Source organism: Chlamydotis macqueenii, chromosome 1 (genome assembly GCF_036417535.1).
Source record: "Chlamydotis macqueenii isolate bChlMac1 chromosome 1, bChlMac1.mat, whole genome shotgun sequence".
In the NCBI taxonomy this organism is placed as follows: domain Eukaryota; kingdom Metazoa; phylum Chordata; class Aves; order Otidiformes; family Otididae; genus Chlamydotis; species Chlamydotis macqueenii.
This window is the reverse complement of record NC_141556.1, coordinates 103,432,728-103,453,770: the sequence shown is the minus strand read 5'-3', so window position 1 is coordinate 103,453,770 and position 21,043 is coordinate 103,432,728. Positions and strand designations below refer to the sequence as shown.

Genomic DNA, 21,043 nt, shown 5'->3' with positions numbered 1-21,043 from the left:
AATCCCTTGAAATCTATTTCAGATTTGATGATGGCACTCTATTCAGAAAGTTGGAACCTGAAAATCAGAGGGATTGTTTCAGTTTCATAAGCATTACATTTCTAGGAGTTTAGCACGACCTGTAGAGTATCAGAAATCTTTCTGGTTCCAACTAATGGTTACATTATTCCCATGACAGAGGGAACAACTCTAACATAAGGAAGAAAAGTTTGTTGAGTGAATCTCAGGACAGCAGCGTATGTCAAGTTAATATTGTCAAAATATCTGCAAATTACTCTGGAGAATTCAGGTTTTTGTTGTTTGTTTTCTTGTTTGTTTTTTTTTTTTCCCCCATTCTTCAAATATACAACACCAAATACTAGTAAGGTGTAGTCATTTTACAAAAATAAGGTTAGAGATGCTGCTGTCTGGCTGCTGCATCTAACAGGTCCAACTGCCTTTTCTGCCCAATATGAAATGCGGCTGGTTTTTTTACATGAATGTGTGAATTTCTAAGTTTATTTTCTCTCTTTAGTATAATTCCTGTTGCAAGATTTCACTACATGACTACATATGATTATTTTCTTATTTTGTGGGAAAAAAAAAAAAAAAGTACGGTGTTTTGTGATTGTGAACAAGGAGACCAGTTTATTGCAATGGTCCTCAGTGTCAACAATTGCTAATTAATGCAGCTGAAATACATTACTGTATATTTTATTCATAATAATCTAAACTATGCAAATTATCAAGGTTGCTTGTTTCTATGTCAGAAAACATTCTGAAAGGAAATCTTTTCCACAAAAAAAGAGAATGTCAGGTAAAATAAATGAGGTGTATTTGCTTAGGAACAAGTATTTTATGCATAATTATTTCATAGCTTGCTAATTAACTACATCATATGTGCCTGGGAATTGTAGAAAACTGAAATAATGTACTTAGGACATATTGGAATTTACTATGCAATTATATATCTTGTTACCTTTTGTTTTTTTTATAAGTGCTTGCAACAGAAGAATTCAAGGAGACATCCATCAGTGGTGGTATTTTTTTGTTACTGTTTTGGCATAGCTGTATTTCCCAGAAGTCAAATACATATTTTGCTTATTTAACCTTTTTCTAGCATCTCTGTATCATGCAAAAATGAAGGTGTGCAAACCATTGATAAGGTAATGATTCAGGAATGTAGATGAAAATCCCCAGGAAGAGGGCAAAAGGTCTGTTTGGCTTCTAACAAAGTGGAATGGAAAAAAGGAAAAGCTTCCAGAGAAGGTTCTAAAAGAGAAGGCAGAGGTGGGAGTGAGGCTAGGAAACTGTGCGAGTCAAATGAGGACAGAGCTTGTAGAGTCTTTAAAGACAAAGCTGCCTTTTCTGTGCTCACTTGGGCTGTCTCGTCACTACCACAATACGACTAATAAGTCGTATTCCGAAACTACCGGTGGAATACAGATGGAGCTATTAGTATAACCTTCTTAAAAAATGGAGGAATAAATACTGTCACCTGAGTACAATATAGCAGCTTTATTTTACTATAAGACACTTTAAAGAGAAGCTTGGTGTTGCCTGCTAGCTTTTGTGGGGAGTTAGAATTATTTACTGCCATTTGTATTGAACAATGCATGGACATTGGACATTTCAGTATATATGAAAAATCTGTTTATTAGTGTGTACTAAACTCCAAATTCATGCAGAATATCCTCATACATGTTCTCCTATTTGTTTTCAGCTGTTAATTAAATACGATAGAACATGTTGTATTTTACTTTATAGTAGTTTATTTAAATTGCTATGGTAAAGCCTCAAGTTGTATTGAACCTTGTGGTAAAATTTTGCCCTCTTTGGGACAATACTCACTTCAACGAAAGAAAGAGCAATCAAAAAGCTTACAGAGAGCTTTTGAAGGTCATGTCCTTTAAACAGAGAACAAGAAACTAGATAAGGTTGCTCTTTAAGCAGATAGAACTCAGATGTCCTGAAAGAGATTGAATACAGTGTTGTAAATAAATCTTCCTTTCCCTCAGCTCCTTGAGGAGTATGTCTTCTTGTTCATGCTTTTGCTTGCCAGCTGATACCTTTCAGTAGCTGGCTTCTGTTCAGGCTCCACAGGCTTCTCTCCTCCATCAGCCAGGCTTGGCAAGAGTTTACTCTCTGCTACACCCAAGACCCCTGCTCCACTCAGTCTCCATGCTTGGAGATTGCTAGCTGGCTACAAGTACCCCTGGCCTCTCCAAAGCCGCAGGCTTCTTATTTGCTGACCAGAGGGTTCCCCCTGACCAGGGTGCAGGAGCCAGGCAGTTAAGCAGCAGCTTTTTCTCTGATCCAGCTTTACCCTTTTAGCAGAATATACCTAACGCAGAAAATGGAAACAAACTAGTTCTGGCATCCATCACAGCTATCAATTTCATAGGAGGAACTGGTGCCTTTCTAAACAGATATAGATAAGGATATAGACATAGATGTAGGAGCAAAGTTTGAAAATAAGATTCTAAAAAGATTCCATGTAAGTGTTAACCTTGTCTAAGCACTAGCGGTAAAGTTTTCTCACTGGTTTGCTCTCAAATCTGTGTAGTCAGGAAAGCTTACAGATGTTTAGATTTGAAACTGATGGCACAATTAATTAATTTCATTTAGACTTTGCATTTATAAAAATGCTTCTGACAAACAGGTTTCCTGCAAAGGAGTATTGTGTCGGTGCTCTTTGCAGCATTATTTTTGCAAAGGCTCTGTGTTGGTATTTCCATTACAAAATTCTTTCTTCCTCTTCTTTCAATAAAAATTCACTCCAGGTTGAAAAATGGAACATCTGATCTCAGCTCTTGATCAGCAGTTGTTTTTACCAATTTTCCAGAAAATTGACTGAGCTGAGGTTTCTGTGTTGTACAAAGGTTAAAAAAGGTGTGGAGGGGAGGAAATGAGAGAGGGGAGCAGTAGGAATTTAGTTGATACAGGTGGTTTGTATTTCAGTTGGTTTTTTCTCTACCAGTAGGATCGAAATGGTGTGCATCATCTGTAGACCATTTGTGCTCTAGTGGAATTCATTGCAGTTCTTTTCAGTGCATTAAATTCTCCACATTGCCCATCTATAGGAAAATATTTCAACAGCTACATAAGTCTTTCTAACGACGCAATAGCAATTGAAAATTATAACAAAATAAAATACGATGTGAGATGATATACTGCATTTTTTTAAAGATAATTTCTGCTTAAGGGGAGGCAGAAATAACTACTTTTAAATTATAGGGTGCTGAGGGGTTTTTGTGGCAATTTTTTTTTTTTTATTTCCCATGCTGTTCTCCACATTACATATATGGATGTGGTGGTAATCAAAATATTTGGAAGTACTGGGTCATTTTGAGAATAGTTTTTTTTTGAAAGGTCAGTAATGTGAAATAAACTATCATTTTTATATCTACTCAGTTTGCATCTGACTAGAATTGAAAAGCTGAGAAATGAATTCTGAGTCTCCATCTACTTCCTCAAAGATAGCAACAGCTTCACTGTTGTGAGGACTTTTGTCTAGTAAAGCCACAGTCATCAGCTTTGTCTGCTATTCTGGGTTGGCAGAAGCTTGCTTCTATGTACTTTTTGTTTTCTTGAGCTTGTTTTTCTTGGCTGTTGTCAGCATATTGGTATATACATAGCTTTTCATTTTGTGGCTTTTGTTTTGCTTTCTTATTTGCTTTAATGTCACACCTATTTTTGTCATTATATGCATTTTATATTATATACTACATAATTATTTATTTCTCACTGTGGCTGGCCAGAAGATATCTCAGTTACATTTGGAGTGTGTCCATTACACACAGTCTCAGTCACTTTGATGTGCCTTGGAGCAGCTCATGGCATGCTTGCATGTTAGCTCTGCTTAATCTGTCACTTTTCAGTCATCAGACTCTGCAGAGACTAAGTCAAGTTTAGCTGGCCTACTCTGAAATAACCAATAAATTCAACTTGAGACCACTGTAAAGAAACTTGAGTGGAAACCTTAGAAGACAACAAATTCAAGGGACATTTTTGCTGAATCTTCATTGTAGCAGCTTATTTTGGTGTAAATATTCCTGTATTGATAGCACTTGGAGAGCCTTGCAATGGGGCAGAAACATCTGGATTTAGAGGCAGAAGAACCATAGTAAAGCTCATTTTTATGACTGGAAGATATAAATGTTAAGAGAAACAAATATAAGAGCCTTTGGGGACTTTAGAAAGAGGTGAGTAAGAATGGTGTTAGGGACTTGAACATCTTGGTTCTTCTCACAAATCAAAACATAGCTCTCCCAGTAATTGTAATAGTACCGTGTTACTTTTGACTGTCAGAGGCTTACTACAAAAATAGACTCACTGAGGATTCAAATACTTCCATGTCAAAGATGTAAATCAAGAGTATAGAATCTAGAGGTATACAGCAAAACTTACTGAGTTACACAGGCTTTTGTATTGTTCGCTTAGGAGAAATATGGTGTTTACTTCGGATACTAATATTTCTATGCTGTGGAAAGACTTGATTAGTATATGTAGATTCCCAAAATAGCTTTACTCCAGAGAATGGAATATTTGGGAATGTTTTGACTGTTTTAAAATAGAAAATGTGAGTTAATCTAAATATGGGCTTTGAAATATTTAAATTTTTATAGCATTAGCTAAAGTGACATTTTGAATTTAAGTACATCTCCCTGCTCCTCTTCCCTCAGTGGTTTCATGCAAATAAAATTTTGTTAGGAAGGATTTTCTGATAGAAGATCGGATTTTTAGTCATCATCAAGAAAGTAAAGCCACTATACTTAATTACCTAAAATCTTTAAGTGTATTACATATGCATGTAGAAGTGGAACTTTTAATATATTCATAATAAGAAATACTCTTACAGCGTTCAAGAAATCTGATATTCCAATAATGAATGTGAGAAAAATCTATAGGCAAGCTACACAATGCTACGGTTCTTAATTTAAAATATAGTTTGTTGGTGGATAAAACAGGATTCTCAATATTCACCCACATTTTAAATACATGAAAAAAAAATAGGAAGAGTTATTTTAGGCATTGAACAAAACTGTTGGGGGGCAGAAATGAGAGTTAATGTTAGGTTTCTTTCAGAGGAAGATAGAAGGTAACTGAAGTTCCTTTGTTTCTAGGTTTATATACATTACAAGCCACTCAGTACACTATTCGGAAACTTGGTAAACTCTTGTGCTTTATTCTGTAGAGAAAACAAACTGCTATGCCTAAAGACAACTGTGTCCATATCCCCGTATTCTAGGGTGTGATTTCACTAGGCTGCTTCATAGCCTCTTGTATGAGATACCACGGTTTGTTAATGTGCTGTTTCCTACCTTCTAACCGGAATTTTTGTTTTTCAGCTCTGAGGGACAACAGAATTGAGCTGGTCCGAGCTTCATGGCATGAACTGAGTATCAGTGTCAGTGATGTGTCTCTGTCAGATGAAGGGCAATACACCTGCTCTTTATTTACTATGCCTGTCAAAACTTCCAAGGCTTTTCTTACCGTTCTCGGTAAGTATAAATAGCTGAGCATAAAGAAGCAAGTGTTAAACTTCTCAGGCTTTGGCAAATTGTGATAAGAATGAACTTTTCTAAAGCTTGGCAGAAGATACATGTAAATGTCTGATCTTGTTTCCCTGAAGTTTATTGTTTCATATTGCTGGGCTGAGAAACAGCGTTCCTCTTACTATTGGCGCTGTGGCAGGATAATGAATTAGGGAGCACACAGATACCACGGTACAAGTGCTCTATAAAATGGACATAACCTCTACATCCCAAGCACCAGAAGTGCGAAGAAGGTGCATGTGTTCAACTCCTAACAATGTTATTGTATAGGGCAAAGGGGAGAAAATCAGAAAGCATGAAATCAAAATGGGCTTTAGAGCTTTATCATTTTTCCTAGCTGTGCATTTTCTTGGCTCATTCTACTTCTTTTTCTTGTCTATAAGGTGCATATTTTCACTGGGTTTGCTGGTTCTTTTATACTTTGTCCTCTAAATGCTCTGCTGTTTTCCCCAAAGGTTATAGATAGACACAGAAAAGCAATAGATTTCAAGAGATGCCCAGGAAATAAAGTTTCTGCTTGAAGCTTTATATGATTCTATGAATGTCAGTAGCCCAATCAGCTGAAATTGCTATAGTTCATTGAAACACACCTGCGTACCTAAGAGGTTATATGATTTTAGAGACTGATTTTTATTCTTTTCTCCTTGTTCTGTCTCTGAACTTGACTCTTTCTTTCTTTTTGTTTTCTTTTTATATGTTGACAGGCAGACAGTTGAATTTAATAGAACTAATCTAAGATGTTCTCTGTGCCAGTAATATTCACATTAATCCAGCCAGGGAATTGGTTTGTTCATAGGATGTGAAATACTTCTCCCTTTCAGCCCCTGTGAGGCCATTTTACAAAAATCTTTGCAAGTTTGCCATTAGGGACAAAAAATACCTACTCAAGGCAGAATATTCTGGAATAACAACTGCCTACTGTTAGTCTTTTCTGTAGAGAGACATCTTGTGATCTAAACAATAGATGAGTAGAGCAGTTCAACCTTTTAAATGACAGAAAGACATGGAAAGGTGTTACAAAGACAACAACAACAAAAAAAAACCATATAGCCAAATTTAGTAATCAAAGTAGCTTGATCTTTCACAGTCCTTTTAGTTTTACCTTCATTTTGGGGGAGGGTTTAGTGAAATTTTCCCAACATCAGCTACTTAACTTCCAAGAAAGCAAGCTGCAAGGTTTAAGATGCCTGTCTTTCTACATTTTGTATTTGTAATTTTCTATTTCAAAGTAACACTTTAAACTCTTGGAAGACTTTCTGTCTGAGAAGGGGATATTTTCCATTGAAATGTATTACATCTTTTAGTCAGATAAACTATCCTTTCATGTAGTAATAATCTCTTTATTGACTGCTCTGATATGGATTAGAAGATTTAAGTGTCAAGGTATTATAGTAGACACCATTTACTGTCCTGAAAGAGAGGAGTAGATTTATTTCAGAAATGTACTATGCGATAGGTACTGCTGCTTGGTTTTTATGTACATAATCTGTCATTTTGGAAAAGAGATGTAAACAAACCAAATTGTGAAATACAGGGTGAGGATCAATTACTGTGACTGATCCCTTTATCTAGCCACCAATATGAATGCATCAAAGCGCTGCAAATGCAAGTTATAACAATGACATTTTCAGAGATTTTAAAATTACAGTCATCAGTACCACTTTAAAATAAGTTATTGTTGTGTTTTCTGGAGTAAAATGGCTTTATACATGTAGTAATCAAGTTTTTCCCAATTCTCTTCTTAATTTTTTTTTTAAGTCTTCCATGGTTCATTGAGAAACAACTATTTCCAAATTTTAATATTATGTGTATTTCATTATCATAGAATCACAGAATTGTAGAATCGTTAGGGTTGTAAGGCACCTTAAAAGGTCATCTAGTCCAACCCCCTTGCAAGGAGCAGGGATCATATGACCTCTTCCACAGAACTTGGATTCAGCTGAAGAGTTCTCCATAGTCAATGTAATTATGATTATAGCTGGGTTTTTTCTTTTCGTTATGTGTTCTCTGAAGTAAAAGTAGCTCCTGTATCTGTTTTCATCCTCCCTTTTTCCAGGATTTTATATTAAAATCTTCATAATTCATGCTTAAACATCTGTTCTGAACTTTGATCAGTTCAGCTTTTTGTTGCCAGTTACATTTTATTTTCACAGCTGTACTTCTAATATTCTTTGTCATCCTGCTTGCTGTGCAGATCAGTTTAAACCTTATAATAGCAAGTCAGACTAGACCTGCATGCAGAATTTATGTAGATAAGATAGGGTTTAAAATACAATCTATTTCCCTTAGAAAGCTAGATAATCTCTGTTTTTTTTAATTCTTTAGAATCAACTACCGTTCAGACTGACAGTTTATTTGTGATAGGAAACAGGATTCACTGACATTCGATTTTGACAGAAGGCAAAGAACTAATTACTCTGTTTTCTGAATTTAGAGTATATGAAGAAGTGAACTTTAAGTTGGTCATGTATTTATGACAGCAGCTGACACTATCAGTCTTTTTGCTTGTTTGCTTCTTAGGTGTTCCTGAGAAGCCACAAATTACTGGATTTACCTCACCAGTGATGGAGGGAGAGAGGATGCAGCTAACTTGCAAGACGTCTGGTAGTAAACCAGCAGCTGATATTAGATGGTTCAAGAACGACAAAGAAGTTAAAGGTATTTAAACTAACTTTGATGCAATTTGGTCCTGTTGTCAAAACTATACATGATTTAGAATTATAGTTTTTAATTCATGTTTGTAAATTTTCTCGTATTTAATTGTTAAATGAATCAGTGAGTATGTAGATAAGGAATTGACTGTAAATTACTGGAATGGTCATATAACAATCTTTTTATTTTTTTCTTCAAATGGTGAAAACTGTGTTTTGAATTGTTCTGATCTCTGCTCAGCATAATGAACTCAACTGTGATGTTTCATAGAGAGACACTTTATGGATTATTGTTATCTCAGCCATACCACTCACCCCAGATACTTTACCTTTTAATTTCTTTTTGCCTTTCTAATATGACATAGGTCTGATTTGATCAATTGTCAGTTTTATGTTACACTCCTCTAAGTGAAGTGACCAGGTGAGGCAGAACTGTCTGGAGGAGATAGAAGATTGAGCTTCCCGTAGGGGAGCTATGAAGCCTGCTCTGGTGAGATAGGAAAAAGTTGCATATAAAAGCTATTTATTTCTCTTCTGTCTTCTCTCTCATTTTTATATTCTTTACTTAAAACTTAATTTTCTAGTCTATATTCTCATAAATGTTGGGACAGTTTAAAATCCCTTTTGGTGAATGAGTGGAGAGAGCTTCCTGTAACAGAAGGTTTAGTCACATCTACCATAGCCAACTGAGGTGTCCATTATAGAATAGAACAATAATAAGAGTAAAGTATTAGACTTTATTCATGTTACTTCCATTCTGCTACAAGACCTGATCAATAAATTATTCAAAATCCACCTTTTCTGTTTAGCTTTTTTTTTTTTTAAATGGCAACTTTTATCTGCTTTGTCTCATATTTGTCTGAAGTTGTGGATTTTGATAGCTCAATAAACTGCCTCAAGCAAAGTTGCAGCAGCAATTACAGAATCTATTAATCTTCCTTTACTATTCTCTACCACAGTTCAATGTGCATAACCAGAGCTGTGATATAAAATTGGTAAATAAAGGAGATTGCAGTTGATTGTCCAAGGAACCCAGTCCATTCTAGAAGCGTTTTTAGATTTCTGATGAAAATCAGAATAGTGTTGAAGGAGACAGGAGTTTTAGGCTGGAATAATTTGAAATGTGTTTGAACACTTGTAACAAGGATAGAAAATGAGGAAACAGAGAGCCATTCTCTCCAGCCACTGGCAAATTTGAGGAAATTGCTGAAAGAAAAGCAGCACCTCATCAAACGTCATTAAAAAGAAGAATTTAACAGCACAGCTAAAACACACGGCATAGCGTAGATTCTGTCATCCAGAAAAGATGATAGGTTTAAAATATATATTCAAGGTATGTAAAGATTGAAAATCAGTCTAAGCAATGTCAATATTTTAAGAGAACCACTGACACAGTTGTCGTAGAAGTGAGAAAGCACATCTGAAAATAAGTTATTTTAAAAATTATATTTTAAAATTTGGTGTAATAACTTTGCCTTTCTTTCAGCTGACATGGAATTGAACACAAGCAAACAATTTTGTGATTTAACTCTAACTAATTTGCTCTTCTCTACAGCTCCTAAAGGGATGTTTTTTTAAAAAGTGGGTGGGGAAGGAACAATGAAGATGTGAGAAAAAGAACAGTAAAGGAAAAAAAAAAAAAAAAAGATAAATGAGAGGGAAGTACTGAGCACATTCATTTCAATTTAGTTTTCTAGGTCTTCTGAAGAGCACATTGCCATTTCACGAAGGTTAGAAATAAAATAACCTAACCAGTTTGCAGTGGCATCAGCAGAAGTTACATTAGCTTTGTGCACTGTAAAAGGTGAAATGATAAATCTGAGAAAATAGATATGAAATTATATGCTAATGCAGCTGACATTAAAGGTTAGGAGTTCGTCTGTCTAGCACCAGTAAATCCAATTGTATTACAGATGATGCAAAAGAATATAAATGATGCATTGAGTTCAGAGTTGCACCAAAGGGGAAAAAGCCATTCTAAAATTGTAGCTCCATTGCTATTACTCAAAGAAAGGAATCATCATCTGATAAAGGAATACTGTTTGATAGAGTAAGTGTTAGTAATGAGAGAGACTGAATGTGAAGCACTGACTACCATACCTTTTACTTTAGTATTCTGTCTCTCATACATGCAGCAAATTAACACAGCAATCTGCAGTTTAGCATTTTGGTGATATTTCTGGAAGATTATTAAAAGCAAAAATATCAGAGAAGCAAAATACATAATTTTCATTTTAAAATTATCTATTTATTTGACAAAAATTTATTACATACTATTTCAACATTAAAATGTAAAAAAAAAAAAACTTTTATATTTCAGGAATGTTTTTTACTAGATTTCTTTTTTTTTCCCCCTAGCAAAATTGGGCTGCAAAGATAAATCAGATAATATAATTTTGCTTTGTTGCAACAGATTAAGACATTTTGAATTAGTTTATGTATTTTTAGTATACACAAAATTTCAGAGAGGTACTGAACATTTTGTCTTGATAAAACTCTAAAACAAAAATGAAAATTTTCTAGATAACGAGGCCATTTCAAGGCAGAACTTGATTTTAAATGTAAACAAAAATTATATTTACCTTATAAAAAGATCAAAACTGTCTTTTTGAAAGATAAGTGTTTCTACATGGATGATACAAGTATCTGCTTTTATAAATAGTTGACAATGAACAATGAATGATATTCTATAAATTCTATTTATTATTTTCACTATCAAACATCTATACTTAGGAGATGTAATCTAGTATTTGTTAATACAAGCATATCTGTATGGGCACGTATCTGATAGTCATAGAAGTGGGCTCATAGTTGACGTGTACATTTCATATGGCCCAATCTCTGTTCAAAGGTTAGATCAGGTGGCTAAAGTGTTCTCCAATTCAATTTTGAAAAATCTCCAAGGACAGAGATTCCATAGTCTGTCTGGGCTAGATGTTTCAGTATTTGAAAGCCTTTATTGTGGAGACTTTTCATTACAGGTAGATATTTAATGAAACATAATCAGAATTTGCCTTGTTGTAATTTGTGTTCATTGCTCCTCAACTTTTGCTGTACACCTCTGAGAGAACTCTGGCTTTTTCTTCTCTATGACCATGCCTTAGGTACTTGAAGGCAGCAATTTGATCTGGTTTTAGTCTTGTCTTCATCAGGTTGGACAAACTCAACTATCTTAAGCTGTTCTTGTATATTGTACGCTTCCCCCACTGACTATCTCTATGGCTTTTGTCTGAACGTGCTCAGGTTTGTCAACATCTTTCTTGTACTGGAAAGCCCTGGTACTCTACATGCAGCTACTCAAGGGCTGAATAGAGGAGAAGAATCACTTCGCCTGAATTGCTGGCTATGGTATTATTAATGCAAGACAGTAGTTTTTAGCTTTCCACCCTGTAAAGGCACACTGTTGACTAATGTTCAACCTATCCTCAAGACCCCCTGCTCCTCCTTTATTAGGCTACTTTCTATCTTGTCATCCTCCAAGCTGTTTCATTATAGTGATTTCCAGAGAAAATGCCTCTGTAGTGGATCTTTTTTTTTAAAAAAATTTTTTTTCAAGAGGATGTTTAGGAAAGAGAGGAGTAGCAAGAAAATAAATGAAGGAATGGCCTACAGTAGACATATTTTAAAATTCTGTAAAAACCCTGGGTAGATATTCTGAATGCTAGCATATGGTAACATACCCAGTACCTGATCTCCACTGCTCTTACATCTAGGTGGGGTTACATTGAGTTAGCCTATATCACACCTTCATTTTTCTGTGAAGAAACATCTAAGAAGATACAGCTGATAAAGTGGACAAGATAAGTATTTCTTTTGATGAGGATGTCAACAGTTTATAGAATAGTATCACCATCCTTTCTAAAGAGGTAATTAACTCTTAAGAGTTGAACTCTTCCAAACAATAGATGTCTAGAGAAAGGCCTCTAAACATCTGTTTAGGAAATGCACTGCTTTTGTTTTTGTAAAGGATTAATCATCCACTACCTCTTACTGAAATTAAAGTTGGTGATATGTTCAGGAGCTGTTTGTCCTCTGCCTGAAGTCGGTAAGCAAAGGGATGTGTACGTTGCTTATAAGCAGAAGGCTGTCTATATAGGTGCTTGTTATTAAATCTGGAAACCTAACTCTGGGAACAAAAATCTATTTGCTTTAAATATTAGTAAAGACATTTGTTGTTTGATTGTAGTAACTTTGCTTTAGCCTTGGTCAATATTTCTCTCACCTGCTGATCCCTAAATATTAATAGTTACCGTGGCAAAAATTGAAATCTCTTAAAGCTTAGCAACCAACAGGTAGAAAAATGCTTGTATGCAAGAAATAATTATTTCTTAGGAAAAAAATTGAAATTGTATAACTACGTGGTGTCATCATGTATCTGGAGACAATGAAAAAGACCACCTTTCTGTTTTCAGAGGTATTTTTAATCTAAAAAGACGTAGCTTAACCCATTAAATATTTGCATTCTAAAACTGATATTTCATGGAAATTGTATTTTATCTTCTTCTTTAATGGGATTTAGTATAATTTGCAAAACTGAAGCCTTTCACATGTTTTTTTTCTTTTTTTAGGACACAGAGGATATATGCAATCTCAATATAATTTAATATATATGTTTCTGTATTTATATATGTCTTTTAAAGCTCTTGTTGTAACAAATCAATATAACATGCTGACTACTTTGATGAAATAAATTAAAATTGTTAAGTATTATAATTAATTGGGAGCCACGTAAAACAATTATAAAGTATGTGTAAGAAGATCTCATGTTGCAGTTAATGCATTGAAACTTTTTAAAATAAATGTTCAGTGTTTTGGATCTTCAGTTGTGATCTATGTCCTACAACAAAACTTTCTGAATTAGAACCTTAATCTTGAGCTGAGTTGAATACTTCTTAAGCATAGCTGTAGGCTCCTCGCACCCTAGTATCTGGGCTCAAAACTGTCAAAGAGATTTTCAACTGAATCTGCACAAAAGTAGTAGGCCAATTTAGCATGATATAAAGCAATGAATGGAAGGTCTCTTGAAAGTAATTTTATTTCCAGCCTTCTTGGGAGTGTCTGTAGATTCCAATAAATACTATGACATGCTTTATTTACAGTTGTTCGTCGCCATTGATAGCTATACTTCGATTTAGTTTAATTCATAAATTAGCACAATTCTAGCCAAGCAACAGAATAAGCAATGAATCAAGTAAGCTCAGGATTAATGTGACTACATGCATGCAACTCTTAATTCACATGGTTTCAGTAATTTATTGCATTACTATGGAAGATTATAAGCATGTACTTAGAAAATTTAATATTTAGTGACATTGTGAATACTTAAAGGAAATTAGGATGGGAGGAGACCACATGTTTTCTAATGAACTACAGAGAAAGTTTATATCAAATCTGGACCTAAACATATAAGAGATAAGGATGAAAGGAATTTTCATGTGATTGCAGTTTAATGTAAACAATTTTAAAATTTTCTTTTTCAATATATATTTCCTGCTCTGACAATTGGAACAAACTGGGGAATAACTACAGTCTAATTACTTTTGTTTTTAAGAGATCAATGCAAATATGAAAGACATATTTTTTCAACAAGTGTGATAGATGAATTTAGCTATCTAATGATGGACTACTTTTCCTAAAAATATTGGAGAGAAAATGATCTGTTTATTTTTTTCTTTCAGATGTTAAATATTTAAAAGAAGAAGATGCAAATCGTAAAACATTCACAGTCAGCAGCACGCTGGATTTCCTAGCAGATCGCAATGATGATGGTGCAGTTGTAAGTTGCAGAGTAGATCATGAGTCCCTAAACTCTACACCTCAGATAGCAATGCAGGTTCTAGAAATACACTGTAAGTAATACACATTGTATATGCCTGCTTTTATAGTTTTGTTTTGTTTCAGAATCTCTGTTGTGGGAACTTATAAAAATCTCTGGTATTGTGTGGATAGGTGACATCTTTCATTTAGCCTGCTTCTCTGGTTTGTATTTATTTAGTTGGTTGGGCTTTTTTTTTTCCTTGTTTATTTTCAGGAGTAATTCTAAAAAGTTTCATGAGAGCTTTACCAGTGAAAACACTATGGAACCGAGTTCCTAGTTTGCTTTGAGACATGGCAGCAAGGAAATGCATTTGTCTTTTTTGTTTATCATTGTAGCAATGTGAAATACTTCTTAAAAATCAAGATAGTTCACAATTTCCCTTGAAAGTATCTAGAAATATGAAACAAGGGTATGAAGAAATACAGTTTGGAGCAGGCTGCCTCAATAACTTTGACTACTAATGAAACTCTATGTAATGCTGGTAACAACACAGGTTCAGGAGGAAAAGCCCTTTACAATTTATTTTCATGCCTTATTTATATCGGGTATTACTTTAGATAACACAAACGTCAGTTGTTTTGTATCTTTATATATTGGCTTATTTTTTCAAATACGATTTCTGGAAGGTTGGTGTTTTCTACAGTGCATTGTTTCAAAGTTGAATGAACCTGCCTAAGTACCTGTGTGCCCTGCTCTGAAGTCATGTTGTCCTTTGAGGCAGTTTTTTTTTTCACTTATAAACTCTGAGATGCTCAGGAGAACACCTTTTCACCATCAGATGAAATTTTCATATTTGCTTGCTTTATACCCACCAGCCTTCAGGGTACAGCTGTTTGGATTTCTGCAGAACACCTGTGCTTTTGATTGCCAGCTAGCAAAAACAGGCACCTGCAAAATCCTGTCAGGCCAGGTGAAAGGGAGGGACCTTTCATGAATCTATTTCTAGGATAGAGGCAATCAACCTGTTATAAAGCAGGCAGGCTTGTCCCTGAAGCAGACAACTTCCAGTAACTGCAACTAGTTCCAGAGATAATATGTCAAGGACTGCTGGCATATATAACTTATTTCTAAACAGGGATATTTGTATAAGCATCTAAGACTCATAGCACACGTAAAATGCTGTAGTGGCAAAAACACTCCATGCACAGAAGCTGACAGGATTGCTAAAAATGCCATCTGCAAAAAAGACTGAAAATTAGGAGGATGTGGATTAGCATCCACAAGTAATATGTACTGAAAATAACTGTTTTCTGAAGCATTCTACCCATCATTTTACTAAGGGAAATCAGAGCCTTTCTTCACCAAATGGCTGTTAAACACCTGGCTCCCCTAACATGTTCAAATGGCATTTGTACTAGAGATATGAATCCTTAACAGCTTTGTTTCCTTGAATTCTAAATCCCACAACCATCAGCCACTGAGCTGTCCCATGCCTTCATTTCCAAACTGCTTGCTTTTCCTTCAGTGCCTTGCTTAAGATGTTGGCACTACAGGAGGTGAACGAAATTGAATGAAACAGTAGATACAGAACTGGGACAGCTATAGAAGGTTTAAACTGAGTCACAGTGGCTGCAATGTAATGTGATTCAAGGTAAAGGCAGGGTTCTGGTTTGCATGAGCATCATAAGATCATAAGGCAAAGAAGCCTTTCTGTGGCCTTTCATATATAAAGCTGCTTGAATATTTGTTGTTTCCTTCTGATTTGCACCTGACACTACCTTGCTAAATAGCAGTGAGATTAATCTTCCTCTATGCCTGTGGCTTCATATTCTCAGCAAGACCGTTCTCGCTCTTCTATGAGTTCAGGGAAGTTCTCTAACAAGGACAAACTGCACCAGACATTTACGAATACTAATGTGCTTTATGTTACTCACCCCTCAGACTGCCAACATGTCAAAAGCCACAATGCACAAGTAATTATTCTCTATCATTCCTACTTGCTCCATTAATTTTCCACTAATCAATTTAATACTCTCCAGCACTAGTATAGAGTCATAATACATGGAAGGATAAGTGAGAAATCTGCCAAAAGAAGCTCAAGTTTAGAAGAGAGGGTGGAAATACCATCTAAAACCATGGATAAAGCAGTATTTTATTACTGGTGACTAAGAACAGGTTATTATTGTCCTTTTCCTTACCACCTACGTCTCCACGGTCAAGATACTCGGAAGTTTTACACTCAGCAGGTTTCTAAAGGAACTTTATAAAAAAAGAAGGAGATTCAGGGAAACAATGATGTGGTTTAGCAGAAGGAAAAAGAGGAGAAGGATGATTTACTAGAGCAACCCCAAAGACTCTGAATGGAGTACATCGCACTGGAACTGGGCCCCTTGATTTTATTCTGCTGATATCGCTCACCATCATTGTGGGTATTGCTGCAGTCGATGGAAGCTGCTGACTTTTTTCCATCAATCCATAAGACTTCAAACATATAAGAGACATCCTATCTGTATTAATGAGAGGCATGCTCACAGGACCCAATGTGAGCTGACCCAATATATCCTCAACGCCAGCTGACAGCAGTTCAAAAGTAGTGCTGACAAAGCAGATGAGTTATGGGACCCCATGAGAAAAGTCAGGAGAATTTGTTCATCTGACGTCCTGTAGGCTCCAAAGTCACAACCTACTAAGTAGTGTGGCATTGCTCCATAGGACACTTGGTCTGAATGTCCCAGGGGTATTTCAGATGAGCAGAGATAAGCAAGTACCTTAAAATGGTCAGACGGAACAGCACAGATGAGCATCAGCTGGCAGAGAATGGATGCACAATGATTGGGCATCATCCACTAGAACTGCACTTGTTTTTTAAACACCTTCTTAAAATATGAAGAATTTTATCTGTGGCACATGGATGTTGCTTACAAATTATCAGTGTGTTATCACAGGTTAGAAAAAAAGGGCAGTAATAAATTGTCTAATCATTTATCTCCTGTATAATTATACTTGAATGTTAAAAAGTCTGCTTTGTTTTAAGCAACTAGCCCCTGACAATGAACAAAACATTTCTGGCTTCACCAAAACAAAAAAAAAAGCAAAGCAAAGAAAAACAACAGGACAGTAGGAATTACAGGATTTTGTTTGCATCCAGTGGATGCTAGATAGAGAAAAAGGAAAGCAATGCAATTGTTGGAATGACGGAGGGTTTTTTTATGCCTAGTGAAAGGTAGAATAAAATTAAATCTGTCCTGGATGATGAGACTATATGAAACAGATATTTTTAATGAGTACATGGGGAGATGTAGAGGTGCTTATGAGTTTATATAGCTGCGTTTTATCATCAGCTTTAATAGGAAGTAAACTTAAAGTCAGTAATACCATAGGCAGCGATATCAATATGGAATATACTTTATTCTCTCTTCTTCCATTTACACATTTATTAGCTTTTGTTAGTGTGATAGATCAATCACATCAGCTTTCCTCAGTAGTATTACAGTATGTGAAATAAAGCTGAGGACTAAATTTTTAAGATAAAAAAGTTTTAATTTTCTTTTATATATATATATATTTGTACACTAGAAAGAAATAGAATGTAGAAAGAAATAATGTCTGAGTCCTTCTGCTGCTCTTTTCTTTTTTTAAGTCTAGAAGTAGAGATTACCTATATTATTTATAGCTTAATGAAAGAAGAATATGTTGTAGGAGACCATGACTGGTCCTTGTTTTCTCAGGGCTTTTTTTTTTTTTTTAATAATTTTGCAGACTTCAAATATTAAAATAAGAGGGATGCTGTTGGGGTAAGCATACTGAAGCCCACTCCAGACTGTGGGATAATTAGCTTCTCCACTCTTTTGAGCTTTATTTATCACTAATTTATGTTGTGTCTCACTTGTGCTTAATCCTGTTCATCTGTATGTCGTGCTCTGTACACTGCAGGGCAGCCCAATTGCCCAAGTCTTTCTGTCATGCTGAAAGGTTTGGCCATAATTTAGTTTCTGCTTGGCCAGCAGAGGTTTGTGGTGGCATGACACTGCTTGCTGAGTTTATTTTTCCTCTGACCCTTACTGTCAACAGTAAACCTAAAATAGACTTGTATCCCCTGTGGCTTTGCTCTGAAGTTTGCTTGTCAGCCTAGCTGCCACTGATTATTAGGAAGTGCTTCTTGTAAGTGATAAATACAAATCTCAAAGGGATATTTCATTTCTTTGTTTACTTCTGCATTCAAACTAAACTGAGAATGCATTCTTTGTTCCTGTGTTAAAGAATCACTGGTGCAGTGCTTCCATTTTGAAAGCTTCTCAGGGTGACATTTACAAGATGGTGTACTATAAGTCCTCTGGCACACTCCTGAGAAGACATTTTGAGGGCAAGTGCAACCTCTGGTCCACATCTGGGAAGTGAGTGAATTCTGCTCATCCTTCCTCAATGTGCCAGACACATGTAGTTTTCCAGAAGCAGCGTCTTCACTTTCCTCCAGGTCTTATCAGAGCAGAAGCCAGCCAACACGTTGCTTCCTACTGAACAGAGTACCATAAAATTGCCCAGTGGTAATTACCTTACCTTAGTGAAGATTCTCTGACTACAGTAAATTACCTGGCAGACCTCAGTAAAAATTAGTTGTGTAAGCCTGCCTCAGAGGCTGCTTTTGGAGCTTTAAAGTGAAATTAAGTCATTTGAACTTCAAACCTAATCATCGTGATTCTAAAATGGCAGCTGTGATATGATCCATGCTAACGGACTCCGTGAGATTTTTCTCAAAAGCTGACCACACTCCCAAATGACAGCACTAATAAGCTAAATATATGTTATGTAAAGAAGTGTCTAGAGAGGCAATTTTGAGTAAATTCCATACTGGCAGACACAGATGTGCAGTGAATTGTCAGTCTGACAAGTCTATAGCCATCAGCTAACTTGCTTCTACAGGCTATTCCAGCAGTATTTATGTAATAGTCTGTTTCTTCATTTGTGTGCTGTTATTAGATTCTTTTGCAGTGAACATCCAAACTTTACTTTAAAATTCGGCAGCTATTCCAAGAGAATGTTGGCTGTTGTTTGGGAAATAAACTTATTGATTTTGAATTAAGTAAACAAACCCCCTTGACTGCAGCAGACTACGGATAAGCAGATCAGCAATGCACTTGTGCAGCCATGTAGAAAATGGGGGATGTGTGTGTGTAACAACAGCGTACTGCTGTGACTTCTGATGTATTAACAAATGGAGGTTTCTCTGACAACAGGATGGGGTTAGAATTTCTGCTGGTGTAAAGCAGAGTAATGTTATCAAAGAGCTACATTACCTAATGCTCCCTGAGAGAGTTTAGCCCAATATTTTTACTTGGTTAGTTTCAAGTTTTTGTTGGAACAGTTTCTACAATTATAAATTCTGAACAAAAATAAGTGAAAATATATGAAATATAGTATATGTTTGTGTGTGTGTGAATATGTGAAAATATAAGATATTAAATATAATATATACTTTAATATTAATTCATATAGTACTATGTCAAATGAGGCATTATAAAAAAGGCAAGAAAAGAGGTGTGCATAGTTGACTGTTAGACTGTTTATCTATGGAGAATCCCTAAAAAACTTGCAGTTGCACATCAAAACAGTTTTTAGAGAAAATAAAAATCTTCCTTAAGCCTTAATGTTTAATTCTAATGAATTAATTGCATTTTAAATATCTTAGTTAGCTGCTCAGGGTGACTATCTCAACCACGGACTTGCTGTCTTTTTGTAGCTCAGAAGGGGCGTATGTGTGCCCATGTAAAACACACACAATTGGACGCCTCTTAGCTATGATAGAGTGTGAGAGAGAAGGGACCGTTTTCCCTGTTGCCAACCTATGGTCCTTCTGTACTGTAAATGGGTAAAATATGTGTCACACCTTCATTTTCTTTAAACAGTGTGGCTGAGGTAAACCATTTGTCTTTTTGAAGCTGATCAACCAAGACATAAGATTTTAATTTTCTTTTAGTGTGCTGCCTTCTTTTTACTTACTGTAGTTGTTTTCTCCAGCTTTGTGCTTAAAAAACTTTTTTGCTCTTGCACTTTGACATGATTTTTCCCTTGGCCTCAGGATTATTTCTTTTAAAAATAATGATTTTTTTTTTTTTTTTTTTTTTTTTTTACTTGAGGTATGTCTCACAGAGTTCCCCAGGAGTTAAGTGGTACCCATACTTTAGGAACAAAGGTACATTTCCCGTTTTCGGAAGTAGCTTCTACTGTCTAGGCAGAGAACATGTTTTTGCAAAGTGTAGAAAATATGAGAGTTAAAAGAAATTTCCTTCACTGATACTGATCTTTTTTGGTTTCTAATCAGTCCAACAGCATTATTAGTCATTGTCATTTGCTTATGACCATCTCTTCATTATGCTGTGTGACACACTCAAAGATACACTGGCTAAAAGTAAACTCTGGGAATATTTGGCATGATTACACAGCCTCAATCTTTGTATGGACAGTCTGGCAAGAGATACATCCCCAGAGTCAGGAAATGGTGTACTACTAATGAGATGTCACAGCCTTCCTATTTTTCCTTTATTTTTTAACAAGGCCTCAAAATATTGAGCCAGCTCAAATAAATATAGATAGGCTTCTCCAGGACATGGTTTAGTATGCATGGTGGTGTTAGGTTGATGGTTGGACTTTATGATCTTGGAGAGCTCTTCAAACCTTAAGATTCTATGATTCTATGAGGAGTGAAAATAACTGGAGTGGTTGTAAGAACTGAAACTTATTTTGGCTTTGCCATGAGAGAAAATGTTTATCTAATTGTATCTTTAGTCAATAAGCTTAAACACACAAATCTCCTATAACTTCTGATACAGTGAAAAGACCTGATTTTCCAAGGGCACAATTCTCTAGGGCCATAAAAGAAAGAACTCACTTGAGATCTGCACATCTGGGGCTTTGCAGTTCTGTATTCCAAATTAGTACGATTTTCTCTATTGCTATAATCATTTTATCTTAGAATAATTTGAGTGTTTGGGAACTATGTCATCTCAGAGTACTGTGAAACTTGTGGAAGGTAGCCAATATCTCAAACTTAAGCCTTAAGCCTTCTTTTAAGAGTAACATGATGGCACAGATGCAGCGGC

The 21,043-nt window shown here is 35.5% G+C and overlaps 1 protein-coding gene across 4 annotated transcripts in view; it reads left to right on the top strand.

Annotated features, from left to right (window-relative positions):
- The window catches only part of CADM2 (cell adhesion molecule 2), a 685,724-nt gene that overhangs the window by 543,610 nt on the left and 121,071 nt on the right, over positions 1-21,043 (top strand). For all 4 annotated transcript variants that reach the window (XM_086763694.1, XM_086763712.1, XM_086763689.1 and 1 more), the window contains 3 exons: positions 5,331-5,483; positions 8,058-8,195; positions 13,867-14,037. In XM_086763694.1, coding sequence (XP_086619820.1) covers positions 5,331-5,483; positions 8,058-8,195; positions 13,867-14,037 — 462 coding nt within the window. The remainder of the gene's footprint in view (positions 1-5,330; positions 5,484-8,057; positions 8,196-13,866; positions 14,038-21,043) is intronic.